This window comes from Anguilla anguilla, chromosome 7, assembly GCF_013347855.1.
Source record: "Anguilla anguilla isolate fAngAng1 chromosome 7, fAngAng1.pri, whole genome shotgun sequence".
In the NCBI taxonomy this organism is placed as follows: domain Eukaryota; kingdom Metazoa; phylum Chordata; class Actinopteri; order Anguilliformes; family Anguillidae; genus Anguilla; species Anguilla anguilla.
The window spans coordinates 12,320,628-12,335,594 of NC_049207.1; the positions used below are offsets into that span (position 1 = coordinate 12,320,628).

At 53.7% G+C, this 14,967-nt stretch overlaps 2 protein-coding genes across 5 annotated transcripts in view; both read right to left on the minus strand.

The window, feature by feature from the left end:
- The window catches only part of reln (reelin), a 130,282-nt gene extending 119,829 nt beyond the window's left edge, over positions 1-10,453 (minus strand). For all 3 annotated transcript variants that reach the window (XM_035426422.1, XM_035426421.1, XM_035426420.1), the window contains exon 1: positions 9,910-10,453. In XM_035426422.1, coding sequence (XP_035282313.1) covers positions 9,910-10,153 — 244 coding nt within the window. In that variant the 5' untranslated portion in view covers positions 10,154-10,453. The remainder of the gene's footprint in view (positions 1-9,909) is intronic.
- Positions 10,454-12,764: 2,311 nt separating this feature from the next.
- Positions 12,765-14,967, minus strand: part of orc5 (origin recognition complex, subunit 5) — a 38,609-nt gene continuing 36,406 nt past the window's right edge. For both annotated transcript variants that reach the window (XM_035427305.1, XM_035427304.1), the window contains exon 15: positions 12,765-13,223. In XM_035427305.1, coding sequence (XP_035283196.1) covers positions 13,178-13,223 — 46 coding nt within the window. In that variant the 3' untranslated portion in view covers positions 12,765-13,177. The remainder of the gene's footprint in view (positions 13,224-14,967) is intronic.

Here is a 14,967-nt window from a genome sequence, read left to right on the forward strand (position 1 = left end):
CTAAGCCGACACGGCGATTAGGAGACAGAGCCGGGCACCGCCAGCCCCTCTCTCTCTCTCCCCGCTGAACAATCGCATGCGGGAACAGGGCGACAGGCCGCTGCACTCTTTCTTCTTCTCTGTTCTCCCCTCTCGCGAACTCGCCTGGTCTTTGTAGGCATGCCGGCAATGTGCAATTCGCCAACCCCCTCGTAGGAAAGAGCGGGTCTGTGAGCCAAAGGGAAAGCAGACGAGCTGCCAGGCAGCCGGTCTGTCAGACGCGTGTTTGGTCAGTAATAAATAACAGGGCAGAAAGAGGGGAAAACCGATCATTCAGACTCAAACCAAAAGTCAAAAAAAGCATAAAAACGGCTATTGAAACCAGCTCAAATGGAATGACCTAACCCTTCTAATAAAAAGGGAGAAAGGACTCAGAATGAGGAATGCTGGGTAAGATGGAATGGGTTACTGGAGGTCTCCAGTGATGAGAGGCATCTCTCTTTTCAGATCTTGCTTGGAGCTGCATGCAAAAAGCATGACTTTACAGCAAAGACAAAGTGCACCAGCTACAAATGATTTGAACAGGTTTTTTAAAAAATATATTATTTTCTATTTAGCGCATGTTTTCAATTAGCCCACACAGTCTGTATGTGTAATGTACAGTTATAGATATTTACAGCAGTTTCTGACAACCTGAAAATTTTACAATGTCTGGTACAGGGCCATTTGGAGGTTTCTGGTCTAAAGGGCGGGGGGAGGGATCACTTCAAGTAACTCCAAACAACTACAAGATCAGCATCTGTATACATCTAAAATATCCTACATTTTGCACAAAACACTGCACCTGTTAAGTGTCTGGGGGAAGCTATTTACCACAGCGTTACAGAAGAGGTCACTTGTCATGTCATGACTGAACACGTCCCTCTGTGTTGAGGTCTGGCGGTACGCCTGAAGTCGTTCTCCAGGGGGGGCGGGGCCTTGTTCTCACCTGGTCCAGACGCCGGTTTTACCGCGGCCCGGCAGCGCTCTCCGCTCTCCGGCAGCGCCACTCGGGGTGCGCCGTTATCTAAAAGGGCTGCCGTGGAGACGGAGCGGTCTCTATCCCTCTATCCCTCTATCCCTCCATCCCTCTATCCCTGTTCCAGCAGAGGCTTTAAATCTCACCCTCTTTCCCACAGCTCGCAGAGCGGGAGTGTTAGTGAGTGGGGGGGAGAGGGGGGGGGCGGTATTTAAAACACTCCGCCCACCTCATTCCCCTTCAGATAAAAATAAAAACGCACTCACTCATTGTTATCAGCAGCGCACGGCAAACTCACCTCCCAACCCAACAGGCACACACAGCCAGCCCTTCAGAGAATCTCCCTCATGCATGCATAAACATAAACACACACTCTCTCTCTCACACACACACACACTTCCTCGTTAAGTGCTTTTGATTTTGAATGTGACATAAAGAGGAGAGGTGGTGGGGGTGGGGGTGGTGTGGGGGGGGGGGCGGGGGGAACAGAAGAATTCATTGCCGTGTGACGGCTGCCCCCGATAAGCCAGGCGCGGGCAAACAGCTGCCAGGCACCGCTTCAGCTGTGCCCAGCTACCCGCGGCACTCGCGCGCTACACCTGGCAGCGCCCTGGCACCGCGCTGGCACCGCGGCGCCCCGCCAGCGTTATCCGAGGCGACGCTCCGTGTCCAGACGCAGCTGATTAATTTCGCGGAGCGGAACGCCGCCACCGCCTCGATCCACCCCCCCCCCCCCCCCCGGCTCCAGAAACCGTGGCGACGAGCCTCGGGCACAGCCCCCTTTACCCTCCCCACCAGAACCCACAGATCCTTCGCTGCGGAAACCATGACAGATACGCCTCCGCCAGTCACCCCACACATCACCTCCCGCCTGGGAGCGGCCAAGCCAAGCAGCTAGCTTGATTGGGACCAAAAAAGCTAGAAAGCAAACATGTCACCTATAGCTAATGTTATCTTCCTAAGCCAAAACCTCTATTTAGCTTCTGTTTGCCATTGTTTTTAAAATGGCTGAAGACCACGTAGAATGTAAAATTACCGCTTGGGATCAAAATGTGTCTAAACACTCTGTGGGTGAATTCTGTTTTGTTCCTGCTTGAATTACTTCTTGTTCCCCTGCAGTAATTGGATGTCCTTATGGTTTCCCTTCTTCCAAACTATGGTTGCCATTATATGTGCAGTGGTTTTTCATCATCAGGGCTGTGTGTAATACTGGATCTTCAGTGTGGAGGGGGGGTTTGGTATTTCATTCTTACGTCTCTTCCCCTTCACTGCCGTTGCTAAGGAGCTGGGATGCTCGGTGACCCAGGGCAAGATGTCCGACTTCCCCCCCGTCAGCTGTCAGCCCAAAATCCGGGCCCTGCTTCTCAGCCTGCGAGAGGACCCGCCCGTGTCATTCACACCTGTCAATCAGACCACCGCGGAGACCCAGAGTCATGAGCCACAGGCTTTCATTGGCCAGGCAGCCAGTGATAGAGCTGAGGTGGGCGTGTTTTGGGGAGTGTGTGGGGGGTGTTTGGGGGGTAGAGTTCAGTCATTCTCGCACAGTGACTGCTGTATTTCTTGTGGGACAGGGACACAGTCTGGTGATCTCTGGAGCAGAGCTGCCACACGGTCACTTAGCAGCTTTCATGAAGCGTGCCTCAAAAAAGATTAAGGTGGCCTCCCCAGTAAAAGCAGTGATGCGCACACACACACACACACACACACACACACACACACATACATACACACACACACACAGTCTGAACCTGACAGTCTGACCATGAAACAAAAGCCTCACGGTTACACATTAGTGTGCAGTCAGTGGAATAATCTGCTTGTCATGACGTGATTGATCACGTACTGTCCGTGGGTGGGGGTCGGCTGGGTCGCATCTACGGGCGTGAGGAACGTGGAACTTTTTTTGGGGGGCTAACGCACAGGCTGATAAGACCTCATCACAGCCTGTGTCACTTTACACCCCTCTATCCCTGGGAATCTTTTTAAAAACAAGATAGCGCCCTTTTGTTTACCCAAACTACGCGAGTGAGATTACGCCAGACGTGAGCGAGTTCACGCAGTTCACCGTGAGAAAGAACAGGTGAGCAACTGTGGGAAAACAGAAGCGTGGTTACCGAATGTGGAGGGCATTTAGGGTGACTGATAAAAGTCCATTTTACCGGTTAGTGCCACTAGGAAACAAAGCCCCTGAATGCAGACGGGCGGTTCCTCCCGCTCCCCTTTCGCGGCTGAGGGGGGCCGGCTCGGCTGGAGAACCCGCCGCTCCGCCGGGGCTGGAGTGGCCGAAGCGCGCGGGGAGGCGGTAATTGACTCTTAGCGGAGTTCAAGCCTCTCGAAGTCGCCGCCGTCGTTAACGCGCCGCTTTCTCCCCGCGCGCTGGAGAGGGCCATTAAACCGCTAAAATCTCTCTCTCCTGTCCGCCCGCCCGTCCGCCCGGCCTCCCTCTCCTCCCTCCTCCCTCCCTCCCTCTCTCCATCCATCCTGAAAGTAGGCCAGCGTCCTCCCCGTCCTTTTCCTTCCCCGCCCCGCCGAACTGCCGCCCGTCCGGCCTCGCTTGTTAAACCTCGCGGCGCTTCCCTCCGTTTTTAATATCGCCCCGCGTCGCGCTGAGAGGCCGGGAGGAAACGGGCAGGAAGCAGGAAGTGGGGACAGGGCCACTCGGATTCTCCACTACGTCAATACCCTGCACTGGAATCACCTTTGGGAAAGCCATTTCCAGCCGTAAAAAGGGAGACCAAAAAGGTCAGAGGTCAGAGTTCAGGGGAGAGGCCAGCCAGACCACAGGAGGAGGTAAAACCTGGAGAACAGAGGGGTCAGCATGGACAAACCCAGAGCTTCTCTTACAAGGGTTCTCCATGGAAGAAGAACACAGCCAAATTGATCCGTGACCGAGACACTTGACCCGATCAGTGCAGACCTGCTGCGAACCAGGAAACAGTCCACCGACCTCCACTGCCAAACTGGCTTCTGTCACCCACAGAACGAACCCGCCCAACCCTCAGTGCACACAAGTGGGCCCAGGTGAAAATGTGCCATGACAGAACAGCACATTTCTCTCTGCTGTCAAAGATCCAGGTTAGCATATATTTCCTGCTGCTCTGTCCTCAGTCTAATCTTGGAACCACAAGCATGTTCTTGCGTAGTGACCTTAAGTAGTCTGGCTCCCATCACCTAGTGATGTCCTAGCAGGTATACACTTCATAGCGGTTACTGTGATCAACCTTATCTGTGCTGTGTGGTGCTCTCTTGTCAGGAGCTGATTCTACCCGCACTCCAAACTCCTGATAAGCAGAATTTAGCTGCCTGTACCTCCAAATCAAGTCCTTGAAGGGATGTGTAAAGGCTCAGACGGAGGTCCTTATCTTCGTCAGTGTAACGGGCTTTCAGCCTCTCTCAGCACGGGCAGCCATCAAATGCAGACCGGCTCGCAAAACTCCTCTCTCTCTCTCTTTCCCCCTCTCTCTCTCTCTCTTTCCCCCGCTCTTTCCCTCCCTCTCTCTCTCTCTCTCTCTCAGCACTTGGCAACCGTTCGGCCGCTCGTTAGCCGCTGGTTGGTTTTCTACGGGGAGGCGGAGCAATGGGCAGCCTCAGAACGATGGGCCAGCAGCGCCCTTCAACCCTCACAGCAGGACCAACACCGCACTCAACACCTCCCTCACCACCTCAGCTCAGCACACACCTTAACACGCCGGCCACTCAAAGAGGGAGACACACCTGTAGAAGCTCACACTCGTACGTACACACAGGGTAAAGAGCACTGGCACACTCCGAAACAAAGCCACACACCTATATGAGCCTGGAAAAGCAAAATCTTTGTCAAAATAAACTCACACTGGCAGACACACACCAGACTGTGAGCACATAAACAAGCAAACATGCACTGCATTTCATGCTTGATGTTGGCCAACTGGAAAGTTCTGGCTAAACACTGTGCCTTTCTCCACAACCATTGCTCCTACCCAGTTCCTGTAGATCGAACCATATGTCACATCACCTCCATCACAAGCAAGCAGCAATGATGCACATCTGCTTCCCGGTAACCAGGATGCCACACGTCCTTGAAGACCCCCCCCCAGCATACAAAACCTCATGTCTTTGTCCCTCCCTCCAGCTCATTATTCTCACCAGAATGAGAAACATCGTTATTGTAAAGAGCAGAACTTACTCTCACAGGGCCTTTCATGACACCCAAAAATATTTTTATAGAGCTGTCAATGCTGGAGCAGCACCACATATTCTCTGTTCTCTAGACCGTAGGTGAAAGGCAGTGGGCTGAACGGTCTGTTCTTGTCTGTTGGGTGTCTCCTGGTCAGCCTCCAGCATCTCACCGCTAGCCGTAGCTGACCTGTCCTGCGAGCTCAGTGTGAAGCCTGTGTGGAGCTCAGTGTGGAGCTCAGTGTGGAGCCCAGTGTGGAGCTCAGTGTGGAGCCCAGTGTGGAGCCCAGTGTGGAGCTGTGTGTGGAGCTCAGTGTGGAGCTGTGTGTGGAGCTCAGTGTGGAGCTCAGTGTGGAGCTCAGTGTGGAGCTGTGTGTGGAGCTCAGTGTGGAGCTCAGTGTGGAGCTGTGTGTGGAGCTCAGTGTGGAGCTCAGTGTGGAGCTCAGTGTGGAGCTGTGTGTGGAGCTCAGTGTGGAGCTCAGTGTGGAGCTCAGTGTGGAGCTGTGTGTGGAGCTCAGTGTGGAGCTCAGTGTGGAGCTCAGTGTGGAGCTCAGTGTGGAGCTCAGTGTGGAGCTCAGTGTGGAGCTCAGTGCAGAGCTGTGTGTGGAGCTCAGTGTGGAGCTGTGTGTGGAGCTCAGTGTGGAGCTCAGTGTGGAGCTCAGTGCTCCATCTCTGTTGCATACGGGCCTCTGGGGCTCCTATCTGCTCTCAGCGTTCAGTTCTTTTCACAAAGGAGAAGCTGTTGGTAGGAAGAAGAAAAAAAAAACCTGACTAGGAATAAATTCTGAAAATAATGAAAACATGGGCCTGCGTCCAGGATGTGGTGGGCTGGGAGAACCCCCCGGAGTCTGCTGAACACAGAGCTCAGTGTGTGCGCTGAACACGCACGCATACACACACAAACATGCACGCACACACACATACACACACAACCATGAATGCATGCACGCACACACACACACACAAACACACGCATGCACATACATAAACATACACACACGCACACACAAACACGCACACATACAGGCACAAACATGCATGCGCACACGCACACACAAACACAGAAACATGCACACAAACACATCGTTCTCGCTCTCTATCTTCTCCACCCTCTGCTTTTCTCTTTTCTCCTTCTCCTCTTTATATCCTTTTTTCTCTGCTTCCTGGCCTTTCCTCCTTCGCAATCAGCTCCCTTTTTCCTCTCTCCTCACTCGCTCCCTTTGCTTTCACACGAGCAGATGTTACGGTACTGACACTAACATGGGGGAGCTGTGCGCTGCTGCACCGTCAGACAGAGCAAAAGGTCCCATCACCTCACACACACAAACACAGAGACTGACTTCTGAGTCCCTGCCCGCACACGCACGCACACACACACACAGGCACATACACACACACACACACACACACACACAGGCACATACACACACACACACACACACAAACACAGAGACTGACTTCTGAATCCCTGCACGCGCACACACACACACAGGCACACACAAACACACACATCCGCACATGCGCACACACACACACACACACACACACACAGGCACACACTCACATATATACACACACACACACACAAACACACACATCCGCACATGCGCACACACACACACACACTCACATACATACACACACGCACGCACGCACACGTTCTCAGTGGTAGAGGAAGAGGCAGTGGCAGCAGAAGGAAAGGGGAGGTGGTGGGGGGGGGGGGCGAGGGGGCGAGGGAGCGGGGGAAGGAAGGAAGGGGCGTGTGGCGGGTCAGGGGATCGTTACTCAATTACCGCCACGCGGAGTCTTCAGAATCCATCAGGGAGCAGTAAATGAAAAAGCCCTAAATGTATATTACTTGTCGCGTTCAACGCGCGGGCGTACCAACGCTGCTGCTAACAGGGGAGGCGCAGAGCCTTTCATCAGCCCGACGGACACCGCCAAACCGCAGGCGGAGCAGGTGGAAGCCATTCATGTCCGCCAGTGCCCGGGAAGAACGGCTTTTATTACAAACCCGTCAACAACAAAAAAAAAAACTCTGCTACTCTCAGATATCACTTTTATCCCTTACGCTCTGCATTCAGCCCCAGTGAAAAACACACAGAACGCTGCGAGAAGGTAAAGCAACAGGCTGCGTGCCGAAGAGACGGTATGGAAACAAGTAAAAATAAATACGCGTCCGGCAAGACGTCGGAGCGCGGTCCGCAGGGCAGCTGGCTCTCTAGCCAAATACGGGGGGGGTGCTGGATCCCCTGACTTCCTCAGCTCTGGACCCTTCTCTGTAAGTCACCCTCCGTCTAAAACATTTAAGGAGGACAGACCGTCTCGCTCTCCTTTTAAAAACAAACAAACACACTTTTCCGCCCGGTGCCAGAAATGGCGCGTAAGTGCAGCTTAACGAAAAGGAAGACTAAACAGAATCATTTGGGCTGGATGACACACGGCAGAGCTGCAATTACAGACGCAGGCGGGTCTCGGGGAGAGGGGGACGGACATCGCTTCCCGTCCGCCGCGTACGCACTCTGTCCCACTAACGGGGGCTAGCTCCCCCCACCCCTCCCCCCCCCCCGTCTCGGACACCCTGGGTCACGCGCTGACCTCACCCCCCCCCACCCCCCCCTCCCCCCCTTACACACAGACCCGTCCCGCTCGCGCAGAAAGCGCTAGAACGTTCACGCAACGTGGGGAGACGGGAGAGTCAGGCGGCGCTGTTCGGCAGTACTGTGCGGCGGTGCGGTCGGTACTGGGGGGGGGGGGGGGGGGCGGTAAGCGTGTGGGATTTCACTGACGAGTGCCACAGAGCCTGCTGTGAGCACGTGAATACGCGTGTGAGTGCTAGCTGTGTGCCACGGACGTGTGTGTGTGTGTGAGCAAACACGTGTGATGTGATAGTTGTGTATGCGTGCGGGGGAAGACAGGTACATTCTGATGACAAGTGTGTGTGCAGAATGTACATGTGTGTGTGGTAACGCATGTGGATTTGTTTGTGATCTACTATTAGTTCCATACTCACTTCTCTGCCCTCTCTCTCTCTCACTCATTCTCTCTGTCCCTCTTTCTCTCCGATCCTCTTTCTCTCTGTCCCTCTCTCTCATTCACTTTGTCCCTCTCTCCCTCTCTAACTCTTACTCTGTCCCTATTTCCCTCAGTCCTTCTTTCTCTCTGTCCCTCTCTCTCTCTCTTTCGCTCCCTCTCTCACTCTCCCTCTCTCGGCGGGCAGCTAAAACATCTCATTGTAAAGAGGATAAAAAAGTGCCATTTCCAGCGCTGTGCCCCTCCACCCTCTCCCCCCTCCACAATCAGAGCACTACAGCCCAGGCACGGACCCCTCCAAGCCCCACTAATGCTGCTTAAAAGGTGCTTCAGCACAGACTGCCCTACAAATCCAGCGAGCCCCCCACTCTCTCCCGTCCCTCTCTCTCTGCCTTTACATGCACTCTATCACTCTCTCCATCACTCCATCTCTCTCTCTCTCTCTGCCTCAGTCTCTTTGGTTCTCGTCTCGCTCAAACACAAAAGGGCCTTTTTTTCCGTGAGAAGTGGCAGAAGTGTAACCGGAGTACCTGGCTGGGGAAGCGGCAGAGCGTGGACGTGATGTGGTAAACACACTGAGGGGGTGACCAGAGCGCTTTAAGACCAACAGATGGCGGCGGTTTCACTGGAACGTAACAAACAGGCCAGAATTCACTGTTTAAATTCTTCTTTTTTAAAAACCTCTGCAGGTCAGTGCCCTGGGTGTCAGGCGCTCCGGACAGCGGGAGCAGCTCGGCTGGCTTGTCGTGACACGGGGTCCCGATCTGGAGCAGCGTTTCCCACGCCACTCACTCCTGCGCCCAGGTGTCCGCACACAGGACCACGGGAAACAAGCTCACGCTTCTTGTATCGTTTTCTTTTTCCCCTCCACCTGCAGTGGTGTTTTTACTTACTGATCTTTCAAATGTATTTCTGTCAGGGTGAAGAGCACCGCTTTCTCTTTCTCTCTCTCTCACTCCTATTCTCTCTTGCACCTCGAGTTTCTGCGATTTTTCAGTTTTTGTCCTCAGGAAAAAAAAAAAACACCTACACAGAGAGCAGCCAGATCACAGCACCAGCATCAGCAAAGCACCACCACCAGAGCAACCACCACCACAGCAACCACCACCAGCACCACAGCAACCAGCACCAGAGCAACCAGCAGCGAGAGGAGCGGAGCGCAGAACCCACATTCCCCACCGCCAGTTATCGCCGTTACATAAACGCGCGCACTGGTACGAGCGCAGCTGACCCGCGCAAACCGCGATGTTCCATCCATCCCCGCCAACAGCCCCGGGAGCGCCAGCTTCCCCAAACCGGGAGTCGCTGGAATTCTCCAGTTATTTATCCGCAAAAAAACACCAGCGCGCGATGACGGAGGGTTTGGGGGATTCACCGCGTTTGGTCCGTGCCCGTGCGAACCCGGCGTGTGGCGTTCGCGCGTGGAGAACCGCGAGGAGCCCGCATCACTTCCTTCGAGAGCAACAGTGTGACGCCGCTTCAGAACTGCTACCAGCGAGAGTTTAGAATGAGCTCCGAGACGGTCCTCACTGACACACAACCAGAAACGCTTAGCGCTCCACACGCACGTCAAATACAACAGTGGAGTCCTTCAATACGCATGTAAAACTATAACAGAAAATGCATCGCTTAATATGCACGCTACCAAAGTGCACACCGACACACACTCCCGAACACACACGCACACACACACACACACACACACACGAGAGGGGCGCACTCACCCTGATACTCCTGTCCGGGGGTGTAGGCGGAGGGGTTCCCCGCGATCTGGAGGGTGAGGAGAACCTCGCCCCCGCCTTCCGCCAGGCCGGCCCCGTCCATGTCCCCGTGGTGGGTGCACAGGAAGAAGAAGGGGTTGAAGCGGGGGTAGAAGCCCGCCGGAGGGCTCCCCAAATCCAGGCCGCTGCCGAGCGCCAGGGCCAGCAGGGCGCAGCCGAGGGCGCCCCCGAACCAGGCCCGCGCCATCCCAGCGAAGGGGCGAGCGCGCGAGAGAGAGGGAGGTGGGGTAGGGCGCAGGGAGGGGAGGGGAGGACGGTCACGGGTACGGTCCCAAACGGAGACTAGGAGTCCCGGGCGCGGAGCTGGCGAAGGCGCGGCTTGGGCGGGGCGGGGCGTCGCCGGAGGCCGTGATGGACGGGCGGGACAGCGGGGGGGGGAAGCGTCGGGCGTGGGCGTGCGTGTCTGTGGCCGAAGGGCTCTAAAGGGCTCTAATACGTGGTGCTACCTCTCCTCCAGTCTTCCTCCCTTCACTCGCTGGGAGTTGAGAGCTTGCCTGCGCTGTCCTGCTCCCTGCTTAAATACCTCACCCCCCTCCCTCTCTCTCTCTCTCCTCCCTCCTACCACCCTCCCTTTCTCCCTCCCTCCCTCTCTGTAACACCAGCTCCACACGTGCGTTCGGCTGAGAGACGGCCTCTCTCCTCTCATCCCTCTTTCTCCTCCCTTTTTTTTTCTGTCAGTCTATCACTCTCTCTCCTGCCTCTACCCCTTTATCCGGAGGTTTATCTCTCCCTCTGACCTCTCTCCTTTATTTTTCACCTCCGCTGACTTTGCTTCCACATTTTTTTTTTTCCTCTCTCTCACTCATTTACCCCTTTCAGTTTCCTTTCTTTCCAACATCTCTTTCGTGGTCCTTGTTCATTCTCTCCTTCTTTGTCTTTTTTCCCTCTTTCTCTCTCTCTCTCCCCCTCCACCCCCCCGCCCCCACCCCACCCCAGGCGGTTTCTCTCTCTCCCGGCTCCCCAGTGTCACACCTCCTCCTCCCTCTCTCCCATTCACGTTATTTTCTCTCTCCCCCCCTCCTCCACTTCTTCTCTTCCTCCCGTCCTCTCCCTGCTATTTCTCTGCAGTATCATTGTGCCCAATTCCATGATTGTGTTTTTCCTGTCTTTTTTTCCCCTGGCTGCTTTATGGGTTTTCCATGCGACATTCCAACTTTTTTCCTGTCAGACCCATACAGCCCTCCTCCGTCCCTCACTCTCTCTCTCTCTCTTTCTCTCCCTCTCTGTTCCCCTCTTACTCTGTTCTAAATTATCTCAGTGCCACGCAGTGACAGACTGAGGCGATAATAGTGTTTTCTGCCCTTTCTCTCTCACTCACTCTCTCTCTCCCCGCCTCCCCAAACGAGAGCTGGGTCCTCTCTCAGTCTCTGGAGCCTGAGCAGACTGCGTGTGGCTGTGTCCCCCTCCCTCCCTCCCTCCCTCCCTCCCTCCCTTTCCCTCACACGCTCCCTCCATCTGTCTCTCTGTCTGTCGGTGCACAGGAAAACAGGTTTCCCCCTCTCTCGTCCTGCAACGCCGCTATCAATCCCTCTCAAAAACTCCCTCCACCAATGATACCACTGAGAGCTCCAGGACACACCTAGCGTAGCCACCCCCTGTCCTACAGGCTTGTAGCAGGGTCTGTGTGTAAATCAACAGCTCAAAGAGCAGGAATGCACCCAACACCAGTCTAATGAAAAGCAGTGATAAATTGAACAAGGACTTCCTCCACAATGTAATATAAAAACCCCACAGCCAGGAGTGTAGTCTGGGTGGGGGGCAGGGGGAGGGGGGGGGGGTTAGCTATTTGTGACAAGGGTGTCAGTTTTCCCCGACCGCTAAGTAACATTCCCAATATGTGTACATTCTTACTTTTGAAAAATGACTCGCACCATTGCCCAAAGCTTTTTCCTTTTTTTTTTTTTTTTTTTTTAAAAACGCATTTGTGTTGTGGCAGTCAACGAGCTTGAAAAATGCCACTACATTTTCCCCCAAAGCACTGACTCACCGAGACTGCTTTTGTGCAAGGCACCTTAAATAAAAGTAGTGCGTGAACTTCAGACGCACCTGAAAAAATCCTCAGCCGTCCACTTTCTCCACTACGCACCGATGACAGAAACTCACCCCTGAAACACAGCAGCAGGGTCGTTACAGATATTCAGTGTTTTTCCTTCCGATTCAAAACAGATACAGCTGACCGTCATGACCACCAGATGACTCCGGGTAGACAGGGTCAATATTTCATAACACTTAAGCACCCAAGACATTTTAAAACACAGATGCTTGGGAGAGAACCTGACTGTGTGACTGTTTTCAGATTCATGGGTGAAATAATCTCAGAGGTTCTGTAATAACCTCCTCGCCTGGAAGTTCTGCCAGCATCCGGATGCCCACATTTTGACTCAATCCGTCTGGTGGCTCATACTTATGAGCAAATGTAAACAAGGCTGCAAGAGAGCATGTTTTGTAATTCAAGCACACGCTACTCCTGTTCATTTCTGCATTTTCTCCGACACGTCTGGGGGACACAGGAAGCGGGACGCGGCAGGTATGGGTGAATCACAGGCCAGCGCTGGACCAGCGTAGATCTGGAAGCTCAGAGTGCGTCGGCTGAGGATGAGGAGGAGGAGGAGGGGGCAGGTTGTTACACGCTGACAGGCTCTGTCTGCGTGGCGGTCCGGGCGAAGGCTGCGCCAGAGAAATCTCACCGCGTGTTCTACTTCAAATACACCTGAAAGGGGGTTATTTATAAGAGGTTTAAAAAAGAAATCCCAAAACTCTGATTACCCCTCCCAAAGAAAGACAGCAGTTATCACAAGCTGAGTTCAGACTTTTATTGCTCAGGTATCAAACAATGGAGCTTACAGAAACACGGCTCCGGCTCTTGGTCCAGCAGGGAGGGACGCACCACTGCGTACAGCGCTGCACAGCACACCAAACGGCCGGTGTGTCGAAGTGCAACCCTCAATCCGAAGGAGGAAGAGGCTGAAGAGTTAAGTCAGGGATATCCTCATGTTCACTGTCCGAGTTCATTTCAGTTTGACAAAGCACCGTCTCAGTCACCCAGCTGCAGGGGACCATCGCAAAGTCAGGCAAGGTGCACCACAAGCAGTCTGTCAGGGCCTCAGAAAAACACGCCCCTCCGGTCCAAGGCTCCGCTCTCCGCAGACAGCTCAGAGACACGCCCATTACGGTTTTACCTGCGGCGTCACCGCCATCACGGCCAGACTCCTCACAGGAAGTCATAAAGGTGCCGCACGACGTCGAAGCCCACCGTTCTGCGAGGAGGAGAGAAAAAACAAAAACCGCTGGTTAATTCCACAGGACCGCAGGTGCATTTCACACGATCCGCCACGGAAGTTACGCAAGTTACACACGCACGCGCGTCTAGTCACCGCGGCCTGAAACGCGGGTGAAACGAGCAATCAGTCCAATCACAACAGAGCGTGCGCGCGTAGCGCCCGCGAACGCCCTGGACTTGCGGTGATTAGAAACAACTACGCCGTGAAAACAATCGCAGATAAACGGCGAGGAAGCCGCGGTGCGCTCAGAATAACGGCCAGCCTTCCCGCCGGAGCGGAGCGGGCCCCGCTGAGCGCGAGACGTTCGCGCCGCGGCGTGCGTTAGCCGGGCGTAATTGTGCTTAATTGATACGTAATTTAAAGCTGACAAATGTTATTTACATAAATTTACATGATCTGCGTCGCTGACTGCGACGGAAGAAACGTTTATCTCAGCAGCGTGGCCGCGTCCACACGCTCACGGTAAGAGCTCTGAGCAGTTCGTTTATTTATTTATTTATTTTTAAAGAAAAATGAGGTTTGACGCCCCAGTTACGTGCATACGCCCTGGTGAGGGGTGCCGTGTTCACTCCGGGCTCTCCTGTCTCTAACTGGGCTCAAACGCATGCATAAACATACGCAGCAGCTGAATCTGTTCACCGCTAGGAAGCTGAGCATATTTTATCATTATTCTTCTAAAGGAGAGGCATGTGGTATTTTTTTTGGTTTATTCAGACAGGGAGAAAGCAGAGAGGGTCACAGGCAAAGGCGGGTTTACAGGTCAGAAAGTGCAGCGGCAGGGACTCAAGCCCCGCCCACACAGAGGAGAGTCATGCGCGGCTCCAAAGATGGCCGCCGCGAGGAGCGCGCCACACCTCTCGCTGGGAGCCGGAGCGCTTTTAATGTGCCATTACAGAGCAACTGAAAACACGCTTCAAGGTGAACACAACACTAAAGTACACACAACACAAGACAGGAGCCGCACGCATGTGTCTGAGTCCCTGGTTTAAATGGAAACTAATGGCTTTCTCCTGACTCTAAATAAAACAATAACTGCAAAAACATCTGGACTCGCGAAGAACAATGTCAGTTTATCACCAGCGCGGTAATCTGCCATGCAACACCGATGACACGTTTATAGCAGGTGTGTGACAATAAAAGTGTGTTTAATTACATTTTCAGTGTGTCTGTGACCGATGGAAACTTTATGTTAGTGTGTTTCAGTCAGTAAGTTTATGCCTTTTTTTAGTGCGTATGAATGTAAATTTGATTACATCTTTAGGACGTGAGAATAACTTCTGTTTTCAGGGCATGTGTGCACGTGTGTGTGTATGCGTGTGTGTGCGTGTATGTGTGAGTGTGTACATGTGTGTATGTGCTGGCATGTATGTGTGAGTGTGTGCGTATTGTGTGTGCGCATATATGTGTGTGTACCTGTCTGTATGTATGTGTGCGTGTGCATGTGTGACTGCGTGTGTGTGCACGCGTGTATTGTGTGTGTTTTCTCCCGCCAGCAGGTCAGAGAGGAGGGGGTGCAGCCACAGGGTTCTGTGTTCCATGACGATGAACAGCAGCGTTCGCTATGGTCCAGAAAGCACACACATCGATCAACTGACCGCCCCATCAACACCACCTGTCCCCGCGCACACATACTAATGCACACAGGCACGCTCACACAAATCACACAGATTTACACCTGCGGGTTCCTTAACCCCCCCCTTTCACTTCAACTGGGTCTACA